Raw genomic sequence first — 10,405 nt, forward strand, 5'->3', positions numbered from 1 at the left:
TTAGTGAAGGAGAATTTAGTTGTGGCCCCGTGATGGTTATTCAGTGATGACTAAAGTAAAAGAGTAAGAGATAAATTACACGTGAAGAGTCATGGCTTACAGTTATGAATAGTGTATGCAAGTGTTTGCCAAGTTAGTTTTTTGGATTGATGCATGTGAGTGAAGCAAGTTTTAAAAGAAAGTATTGGATTGGCTTCTTTTTTTCAACTGTGTGTTAACATCTCACATCTCATTAAACTCAGTTTTAGACTAGAACTTCTATATTTAGTCTAAGTCATGCTTTTTCAATCACAATGTTCAAAGACCTGGCTGAAGCCGAGTGCATAAGTGATGTGAGCTGATGCGTTGAATGCGGCAATTACGGTCCTGGAGTTGTGCCATGATGTGGTAGGTACACCATACACGCTGAAATACAACTCTGTTTTATCTCTAATTATGTATAAGCACTTTATGAATCTGAAGTTCAGTGAGGTAGGCCCTCATTTGTATGGCACAAATGCCATCATTTTATCTCCCAGATCTTTGCCATGATCTTCTTAAATCTTAAATCTAGAGTGTATATAGAGTAAAGTGTATAGATTCACAAGTTTGAATTTGACAGTAGACTTTGATGCCGTTTGTACAGTCTGATATTTGTGCATTCTATTGCAGCCTTCTCTTGTGCATCTAATAGTTTATGTATATGATTTTTAAAGGTTTCATTAGTATCTTCTATTTGCCTATTCAAACTAAACCTTCTTCATTCTTTAAGTATCTGCCCTCCTCATTGCCTTCATCTCATCTGTTGAGCTGTTTTGCATTGAGCAAGAGACTGGAGATATTCATTTGTATTCATTTGGTAATTTACCAACAATATTTCTAGTCTTTTGTCAATGCTCATGTCAATACATCCACTTGATTCTGTTTGAAGAGGTTTGGCAAGTCAGATAAAGTGAAACAAACTTTTTCCTTTAAGAAGGAAGTTGATAGCATCTGTATATGAAATGCTGTGTGTTTGATTATTACAAATAGAAATGTACTCATTTCTGCATTTCACCCTGTCAGGGTTTGAAGTTTCTCTAACAATGGCTTGTGTTTTTTCTGAAGCAAGTTATCCTTTATTCAAATGTTCATAGCTGTACTCATGATTTGTAAATCAATGTAATTTATTGGGCTTTTGTAAAATGTGTTTCGTTTTAGTCTTAGACAGAAAAATAATGCATTAATACCTGTTGTCACTTATGTTACTTTCCAGCAACATCAGACCTGTGTGAATGGCACGAGGTCCCAAAAAAAGCTAAGCATGATATTATTTGAAAATGTTTCCACTTTACATCTCAAAACAATATCGTTTTTGTGTGACCTCATCTGCAAGCATATGCTCATTACTCAAAGGGTACAAAGAAGGCTTTACACAATGAAAAGACTGCATTTTGTACATTTTTTTTTAAATCAAATTATCTTCTAACTGGTTCTAAACAAATAAAAATGCTGTATTGGCTTAACCCCTGTTCTTCTGTAAGAATGAATCAATTACTACAATAATAACAAATAGACGATTGTTTCTTATTGAATCTGACTGTCTGCACATGCTTATTTGCTGTCACACATACTGATTTAGTTTTGGTTTGATTTGGTTTACAGCTTGTCCTGGTGCATGTCTGTCCACAAGGGAGAGACTGGGGTTGGTCGTAACATAAATTGCATCTGTGCGTATATTTTGGTACACAAAATCTTATTTCAAATGAAAACTACAAAAATAAAGCAATCCCCAATATATCACACAAATCCGGTTTAGTGGAAATTCTATATATTAATCCACCATGCCTGACCCAGAAAAATATAATTAAACATTTCAGACCCTACACAAAGTATTTTTGTGTTAAATTATCAAAACCACAACAAAAATTACCACATGTTAAGAGGGAGTTGTATTTATATTACTATATGTGAAGGACATTTTATTTACTTAATCAGTACACACTTTAAACTGCTGGTGTCCATCTGTACAACATGCTTTGTCTGCTTAACTTTTCATCTGATCAGTCTGAGAACAAATGTCAGTTTTGGACCCGTGATTCAATACTGTAATAAAGTTGGGAAAAATCCGTCTTGTCACTGTCAGTTCAAACAGTTTTCCAGGGTATTTTTTTAGACAAACTTTATTGTTTACAAACCTTCTTTTTAACAGTGTAAAAACAATGGTGCACTGTAATACACCAAACGAAACAATCATTATTTGATGTTAACTGTGGTGATGTAATTTTACCTTAGTCTGATGGTAGTGGTACTTCTTCGTATGTAATCTGTATATATGGAGACTTCATTGGTAATTGCCAATATTCAAAGTTATAGTAAAGATAAAACATTTTGTTTAGCACTACTTTTTCATAAGCCTCCAAAAGACTCAACGCAATGTCAACAAAGGACTGATGGGGCCTGAATGTGTAGTAAAACTTCTTAATGTCCATGGCTAGATTTTTCAAAGCTGGCTGGCCAAATATTGCACTGTCATTTCCAAGGTATGTTGGCTCTCCACTGTACAAGTAGATCTTTGTGTAGTTGGTTTGTGTTCGGCTGGACAGTTTGGCTCCCAGTTCTGCCAGTTTCCTGTATGTGCGATGAACAAACTGGGAGCAGTCGTAAGACTCAAACCAAACTGTGGCATTGGGGCTTGGGTCAGAGCGAACGGTCCAGGTCTCATAGTAAATACCCGTCCTGTTGTCCTCCTGCACCCACTGGGCCATGTCATTGAACTGGTTCCCTACGAGTCAAATGAACGTAAATCATGTTAGTTAAAAATACAGTTAACATTAGAGACATGGCAATATTTGGAGAAAGATTTCCAATCAAATGTTCAAGGGAGGTGTGTCCCAACTAGCAGTACTACCTTAACAAACTACTAATTATTGATTCACCAATTGATATTTATAAAAAAAATTACAAATGTGCCATAAATAAACCCTATTGTTGAATAAGACCTGATTTATTGTTAATCGATATAAAACACACAGTGGAAATCTTATACCATCCCTGCCCCCAACATTTTCCTAATACTCTAACAATTCATCAAGAATATACTTGGAATGAATATCTAGTTATTACTTGTCAATGTCATCTTACCTGAGATTTCACCTATTTTGTCTAAAGTGCCATTTTGAGACCAGTGTAAGTCATCAATGCCTTCAAAGAAGCAGGCGGCTCCCTGATTGCACCAAAATGGGGCATTGACTTCAGGCCTGAGGTGAGGAAAGGTGCAGTTACCGAGCTGGAACAGCTCATACCACTCCATGGTGAAGTTAGCCCCAGTCTCAGAGCTACTAAACCCAATGGCGTCATGCATAATGTGCTGAAATAAGAAAACAAGCAAGATACAGAGTGTTGTAAGATGCTTCACCTCTTTGATACAGCATGTAGACATGTAGACCGCAAGCTTTTACCATTTTTCCAAGAAGATCCCCATACTTGAATTCCCAAACAGGAGTTTGTAGTCGATAAACTGAAATGACATCACTTTCTCTTATGTAGGGTATCCGTCCATCAGGATCACCGGTGGGACAGAAGGGGAACAGGGCTTGGCAATAGGAGTCCACATCAGGCCGATAATCAAACCTCCTGTGGGTGACACCAATGAGGAACACTGTGAACTTTAATCAGAAATCTAACTCTTCTGTTATATGATTTATTCAGAAAAAGATGACTCGCAATAATTTAATAATTTCTGAAATGAATCACTGAACTTCTGGTATTTGTTTGTCCTTGATTTTATTATCACCAAAATGATGCCTATTGAAAAATATAATCAAACATTAAAAAGGGGTTCAAAGGGCTTCAATCAGCACGTACAGTTGGTAAAACACACAGGGCAAATTGTTTCAAATATGTTTTCCCATATTCATAAATAACCACGGGATGTGCAAAGTGCGGCCTGGGCAGTCCTCAGGCCAATTTATTGTTTGGCCCTGAAACTTCTTGCTGAATTTGCACATATTGCCAGAGACAGTACTTTTTACTGCAAGCTTATTAAATAAACATAATTCTAACCATACTGCATAAACATTTTCGTGTTGGTTAAAACCTCTGTTAAATGCATGCACCCATTTGAATGTTTACTGCACTGACTGTCTGTGCCCCCCCACGATAATCACTTCCAATTTGATGAAGTCTATGAAATAAGTTTGAACACCCCTGCACATTGTGTTTGTCACGTGAATCCATATCGTGTCACTGATCAATTTTCTTAACATTTTTCCACAAAAGTTAAAGCTTATAGAAGACCCGCGCGAAAAGCATTAAACACTTTCCTTAACTTTTGATAAATTCATATGTACAGAAAAAAGAACAAGTCAGTGAAGCTCACATGATTCTGTTTACCTATAGAGGGCTACTCACTTGTATGGAACAGGCCATTTCTGCCCTCGCAGTTCACTGTTCCCGAGTTCAGCACAAAAAACAAAACACAGCAGAAGGCTGAGAAATAAAACCGGGCAGTAAGTCATCATCGTTGAAGTTAGGAAAATAGTTAAACAAGACGCCAAGACAACTGAGCTCCACACTTCCTCATGATGTGGTCTGGCTGGGTCACATGAACGCAGGCCTGCAGTACCAGCCGCCACACAGAAGGTGGCGCTCAGGGGGAGTGTGTGCCGAGGCTTTACGCAGAAGCAGCGGTGACCGTTCTGCTCGCGCTGTCCGCCATGCTCAGCCTCCTGCGCCACTGTACCCCCAAGCTGCGCACTCTCAGGACTGTCACAGCACCCAATTCAAGTTTTTATTCCACAGACATGTCGAAGCGCGTAGCTGTGGTGTTGGCGGGCTGTGGTGTTTACGATGGCAGCGAAATACACGAGGCCTCGGCTATTTTGGTTCACCTCAGCCGTGGAGGTGCAAGTGTAAGTTTTGTGAATCTGCAGAATAGATGTGTTTATTGTGGTTTTGAGGACAGTAAATCGATTAAGACCTGTACATCATGCAATTGCTTCCTTGGCACTAAAACTTTTGCCATAAAATGATACTAGTGCCTTAAAATTAACTAAGGGTCAAATAATATTGCTCCTCTTTGCAGGTGAATATGTTTGCACCCAACATTGACCAGATGCATGTGATAAACCACCTCAAAGGAGAGCCATCACAGGAGACGAGAAACGTTTTGGTGGAGAGTGCTAGGTTGGCCCGTGGAAACATCCAGGACCTGTCCAAACTGAGTGTCAAAGACCACGATGCCATCATATTCCCAGGTTCTGCATAAACATACACATGGTTTTTATATTTATTTATTTTACATTATTTTGAGTGAATGAGGAGCAAGCTTTTTTATGAAAGGACATCGATAGACTTTCTGATTCTAAAAATCAGTGTTGGGGGTAATGTATTACAAAAGTAACACAACAATATATAACTTTTTTCAGTAATTAAGGAATGTAACATATTACTTTAGTCATTACATTTCAAGTAACCTGAGTTACAAGTGCATTTAAATGTGTGAACAAAAAAAGTTAAACTCCCCCAAAGAAAATGCACCATAGCAAATCAAGTTTCAGGCTGGTGTATAAGATCTGCTGTCTAGTTTAGTTTATTTATTTGTCTGAGCAGTAAATGTTCTGCTCAAAAGGAGTAAGCCAAAAGCTTATGAGTGCCCACCCCAATAGTACACATTACATACAAGTACATAGTACAAGGAACCTACAGTCTGTAGTTAATGTCCTCAAAACAAAACATGAGAAAATGGGGGAAAGAAAGAAAAGAAATCTCTGACTGCACTTTTGCTCGGTGGTATTATTACTATTTTCAGTTTATATTTTGCCAAAAGTAACTCAAAGTAGTGTAATTCAGCTAGATGTTTGAAACTAATTTGTAACACAAACATATTACATTTTTAAAGCTGTAATCACTAATATAGAATATATAAAAAAATGTTCAGTTACTTGCCCAACACTGATCCTTATTAGTGCTAACATTTGCATTGGACTTTACAAGCATGAGATGCGACCACCACCATTCACCACTCTCACACACACACACCACATTGACAATTGACGGGATTCGAACTACCAGCCATCATAGGACAACCTTCTCACTCAACACTTTCTATATAGCATGGATTTTCAGGTACTATTGTTTTTGTGTATCTCATCAGGGGGCTTTGGAGCAGCCAAAAACCTGTGCACGTGGGCAGTGCAGGGAAAGGACTGCTCTGTGAATGAGGAGGTCCAGACTGTGCTGAGGGCATTTCAAACCGAGGGCAAACCCATCGGACTCTGCTGCATCTCCCCTGTCATCGCAGCCAAAGTGCTCCCTGGGTGTGAAGTGACCGTTGGAGCTGAAAACAATGAAAAGTATGTGTTTTTTTGTTTGTTTATTACGGTGCCTTTTGGATGGCTTCATTCTATTATTATTTTTACCATATCTGTATAATTGAGTGTTTTTCATTCTTGATCCAGGTATCCAAACACCACTGACACAGCAGCTGCCATTAACCAGCTGGGATGCAAGCACGTGAGTAAGAGTGTCAGTGAAAGCCATGTGGACGAGAAGAACAAGCTGGTCACCACCTGCGCCTTCATGTGTGACGCGCCCATTCATGAGGTCTTTGATGGCATTGGTTCCATGGTGAAGGATGTGCTAAAACTGGCTTGAATTCAGATTCAGGACTTCCATATCCTGTTCGCAATAAACACTCAATAGAAGATTTGTGATCCTTTTTGGGTTAAATAAAATGATTTATTTACAAATCAATGTAGCTTCTTCAAATACATTGTGATAGATGGTGAAAAACTAAATAAGACATGTGTAAATAAATGGCATTCACCTCTAATTCACTTTGAATGTCTTTATTTTTAGAAACATGATTAGATATCATACATAAAATTTCAACATTTCACAATTTCTGAGCGATTTGCGTATATTTTTGTGTTTCTGGGTTCAACCACAATAATATCTGGTAGTGGGGAAGGGTTTAGATTTCCAATTATTTTGCCATTTTCAAATATGAAAATAATGATTCACAATCTTGTATGTTTTCAATATTTCCTATAACATCAATAACTCCCTCAACTCCCTCAGAGGTCAACACTGTTGAAGCATTTGACCTGAACTTCTGTAGCAAGTCCTCATGACTCAATGGCTTCCTCCAGTGTCCGTAAAACGTACTGCACTTCGCTGCAAAACGCTGCCCATCATTTGTTGTCAGTTCAACCTCGCTGTACATTTTCTCAAAGCTCGGCTTGTTATTTGCTGGTGTCGCCACTTTAACTTTTGAGAGCAGTTCCTTCAAGGCTTCTCGATTTATCTGAGTCTTTTGAAAAGACTCTACTGTCAGTTTGTTGTCCAACAGTGCCGAGCAGGCGTTGAACTGGAATGAGTGCCGAGCTTGATGCTGGGATGTTGGCAAAGGGCAGTTGATGTACTTGGATGGTGGGACTGTAAGTCTGATGCTAATAATGTCACTGGGTTCAAAGTTCCTCAAAGCCTCCATTTTTGCTCTAGCTGCTAGTGCCGCATCTGCAACCCAATGCATTCCCAAATGAGCAGGAATTCTCTTGAAAGCAACATCTTGCTTTTCCAGAGTCCAGTTGAAACTGCCTTCAGCAAAATCTGGCATTTTATTTGGAGTATAGTCTCTATAGTATATCCCAAATCCATAATCCACGTCTAGAATTTCTGAGTTTCCTTTCACTCCCATCTGAACAAGTTGTGCAGCCTCTAGGCCTCTTCGTGTGGCATTGCCGATGTGGAAAGGTTTGGTTTGAGTAGCCGCGTTAGCCAAGGGAGCACCGGCAGAGGAGGCCGCTACAGCCAATGCATGACTGCATTGCAAAGGAGATAGACCCAGGAGTTTAGCTGATGCTGCCGCACTGCCCATCACACCGACGACACTGGGAGGGTGAAATCTAAAGAGACAAAAAATATCTCAATGTAAATATTAAGAATTAAATGTCTTTACTTTTTTTAAGGTGACCAAGAGTAAACTAGTTAGGGAATAATTACTTGCTAATAAGTCACTGAATCCAAGCAATTTTAATATTTAGACTTTCATAAAGTATAGAAATATATTTCTCTGGTTATATGACCATTTTACCTCTCAGGGATGTTGTGGGCCTCTCTAGAAAACCTCAGCAGCCTGCCCTGCACTTCAATGCCCACATTAAAAGCCAGAAGCAGGCCCGGTCCTGACAGTTTTCTGGGCAGAGCCTCTGCTAGTGCCAGTACAGCAGGCAGCACAGCTCCAGAGGGGTGAGTCGCCGGATGCCAAGTGTCGTCAAAGTCCATGGAGTGGACCTAGTATACCAGACCAATAGAGGTAATTGGAGCTTGTTCTGAGATAATTTACCCTCAGATAAAACACCATGAAACTTACGGCAATTCCATTGACAAAAGCAGCATAATGAGGTGGGAGGGTTACATCTGATTTTCCCCAAATGCTGCTCCTCTCCTTCGATTGGAATGACTGCAATTAGACACAAGAGGATAGAATCATAATTCAATCTGAACATTGTTCTACGATACAGGGCCCATTTGTTAGATGCTGCGTTATTAAATATAACAGACACATACAAACACATTGATAATGAAAACATGCCCTTTGTCTCGCAAAGTAAAGTTTATTGCACCTGACTGTACAAGAGAGCCTTTTTGAAGACCGGAGTTTTTGTTCCTATGAGCCCGACACCCAGAGTGTCCAGCATCATTCTTTTGCTCCTGTTAATCACACCATCTGTCAGATGAGTGCTTTTAAGAGCATGGATCGCTGCACCAAAGCTCTCTGTAATACCCTGTAAAGGTGAAATGAGGCTAGTCAAGGCTAAATTTGAAGAAAAACACTTAAAATGTAAATACATTTCAACAATACTCTTACCTTGCTCAGCATTGTTCTGGACTAAGAAAACATAGCTTGCTCTCATCTTTTATAGGCCCTTGCACAGTCTGAAGGATACTCCACCAAATTTCCCTCAAAACACCAAAATGAGAAGTTGACACTTTCATAATGACTTGGTTTTTCTTTGGTTACATTTTGTTGATTAATTTTGTACACAGCACACAGTTGTGCTCAAAAATGTACACACCCTGGCAGAATGTTTGATTTTTTTTATTTTTTTTTTACTGTTTTTGAAAGAATATGAAAGATAACACAAAAAATGTTCTTGGTCTGAAGCCATTTTTGGTGACACAACTGCTTTTGCTTTTATTTTTTTAAATGATGATAAAACGGGGGTTTGTAAACTTTGGATGAGGGTCATTTTGGTACTTTCTTTTTTCCTTATGATTTAAAAAGAGCAAACTCAGTTATTTCATTGGCTTCACACAAACACTAACTATGATCTCTATCTTTCAGATTCTTTGAAAAATAGTCAAAAAATCAAACACTCTGCCAGGGTGTGTATACTTTTGAGCACTACAGTACATTGCAAATAATAATATTTGAGTTGTATTGATTTTTTTGTAATATATTTATCTATAGGCATTTCTAAAGACTCATTTAGGAAATTGCCCATCGCAAAAATGACAACTCCAGTCTTTCACAATCCTCCTTTTCCAGCGTTGACCGAAATGGAAATTCATGCTCTGATACAGATCTTTAAATAAGGAAGTGGACTCTTTACAAACATACATACAGTGCCTCTCGTGAGTATTCATACACCTTGAACTTTTGCACATTTTGTCATGTTTACAACCCTAAACATAAAGATTTTATTTTGATTTTTTTACTGAACGTTCACACACAAGCAACAGACAACTGTGAAGTGAAAGCGAAATGATAAATGACTCTGTTATTTTTCAAAAAATAGAAAAGTGAAAAGTGGGGCTTGCATAAGTATTCATACAGCATGAATGAATACTTTGTTGAAACCCCTTTTGCTGTAATAACAGCACAAGTCTTTTGGGGTCTGACTCTACAAGATTTGCACATGTAGAGACTGACATTTTAGCCATTCATCTTTAAAAATCAACTCAAGCTCTGTCAAATTAGAAGGAGAGCGTTTGTGAACAGCAGTTTTCAGATTAATCCACAGATTTTCAATAGGATTTAGGTCAGGACTTTGACTGGGCCATTCTAACACATTAATATGTTTTTATTGAACCATTCCATTGTAGATTTACCTTTGTGCTCCGGGTCATTGTCCTGCTGGAAGGTGAATCTCCGCCCCAGCCTCAGTTCTCTTGCTGACTCCAGCAGGCTTTCCTCCAAAATGTCTTTGTATTTGGCTCCATCCATGTTCCCAACTATTCTTACAATCTCCCCAGTCCCCGCTGAGGAAAAGCAGCCCCACATCATGATGTTCCCCCCTGTATATTTGACACTGGGGATGGTGCACTCAGGACCATGAGCAGTGTCAGGTTTGCTCCATACATAACGTTTTGCATTTGGGCCAAAAAGTTACATTTTTCTCTCATCTGACCAAAGCTCCTTCTTCCACATGGAGCTGTG

General features: G+C 38.8%; 3 protein-coding genes across 3 annotated transcripts; 1 reads left to right on the forward strand and 2 right to left on the reverse strand.

The window, feature by feature from the left end:
• Nucleotides 1–2,240: 2,240 nt before the first annotated feature.
• cln5 (CLN5 lysosomal BMP synthase) lies at nucleotides 2,241–4,574 on the reverse strand. The gene is made up of 4 exons (XM_079563261.1): nucleotides 4,372–4,574; nucleotides 3,420–3,594; nucleotides 3,103–3,328; nucleotides 2,241–2,743 (listed from the first exon to the last, which is right to left on the reverse strand). Exons 1-4 carry the CDS (start codon nucleotides 4,479–4,481, stop codon nucleotides 2,250–2,252), a joined length of 1,005 nt encoding a protein of 334 aa, XP_079419387.1. The 5' UTR covers nucleotides 4,482–4,574; the 3' UTR covers nucleotides 2,241–2,249.
• Nucleotides 4,575–4,625: 51 nt separating this feature from the next.
• Nucleotides 4,626–6,777, forward strand: LOC306968015 (glutamine amidotransferase-like class 1 domain-containing protein 3, mitochondrial). Its single transcript, XM_079563254.1, has 4 exons — nucleotides 4,626–4,871; nucleotides 5,045–5,216; nucleotides 6,116–6,314; nucleotides 6,420–6,777. The coding sequence occupies exons 1-4, from the start codon at nucleotides 4,677–4,679 to the stop codon at nucleotides 6,613–6,615; spliced, it is 762 nt and encodes a 253-aa protein (XP_079419380.1). The 5' UTR covers nucleotides 4,626–4,676; the 3' UTR covers nucleotides 6,616–6,777.
• A 99-nt stretch (nucleotides 6,778–6,876) lies between these two features.
• acod1 (aconitate decarboxylase 1) lies at nucleotides 6,877–8,898 on the reverse strand. Its single transcript, XM_079563583.1, has 5 exons — nucleotides 8,834–8,898; nucleotides 8,589–8,750; nucleotides 8,336–8,425; nucleotides 8,057–8,256; nucleotides 6,877–7,868 (listed from the first exon to the last, which is right to left on the reverse strand). The coding sequence occupies exons 1-5, from the start codon at nucleotides 8,843–8,845 to the stop codon at nucleotides 6,947–6,949; spliced, it is 1,386 nt and encodes a 461-aa protein (XP_079419709.1). The 5' UTR covers nucleotides 8,846–8,898; the 3' UTR covers nucleotides 6,877–6,946.
• Nucleotides 8,899–10,405: the final 1,507 nt, after the last annotated feature.

The sequence above is a fragment of the Gobius niger genome (genome assembly GCF_951799975.1).
Source record: "Gobius niger genome assembly, chromosome: 9".
In the NCBI taxonomy this organism is placed as follows: Eukaryota; Metazoa; Chordata; class Actinopteri; order Gobiiformes; family Gobiidae; genus Gobius; species Gobius niger.

Bases quoted from the DNA above. Each gene is read 5' to 3' on its own strand.
- cln5 (XM_079563261.1), bottom strand. From the start codon at position 4,481: ATGATGACTTACTGCCCGGTTTTATTTCTCAGCCTTCTGCTGTGTTTT. The intron at 3,595-4,371 runs GTGAGTAGCCCT...TGTCACCCACAG, and splicing joins AAATGGCCTGTTCCATACAA to GAGGTTTGATTATCGGCCTG. The intron at 2,744-3,102 runs GTAAGATGACAT...TTTGACTCGTAG, and splicing joins CAAAATAGGTGAAATCTCAG to GGAACCAGTTCAATGACATG.
- LOC306968015 (XM_079563254.1), top strand. From the start codon at position 4,677: ATGCTCAGCCTCCTGCGCCACTGTACCCCCAAGCTGCGCACTCTCAGG. The intron at 5,217-6,115 runs GTTCTGCATAAA...GTATCTCATCAG, and splicing joins CGATGCCATCATATTCCCAG to GGGGCTTTGGAGCAGCCAAA. The intron at 6,315-6,419 runs GTATGTGTTTTT...TTCTTGATCCAG, and splicing joins GGAGCTGAAAACAATGAAAA to GTATCCAAACACCACTGACA.
- acod1 (XM_079563583.1), bottom strand. The intron at 8,426-8,588 runs GTGCAATAAACT...GTCTAATTGCAG, and splicing joins AGGCTCTCTTGTACAGTCAG to TCATTCCAATCGAAGGAGAG. The intron at 8,257-8,335 runs GTAAGTTTCATG...CTGGTATACTAG, and splicing joins CTTTTGTCAATGGAATTGCC to GTCCACTCCATGGACTTTGA.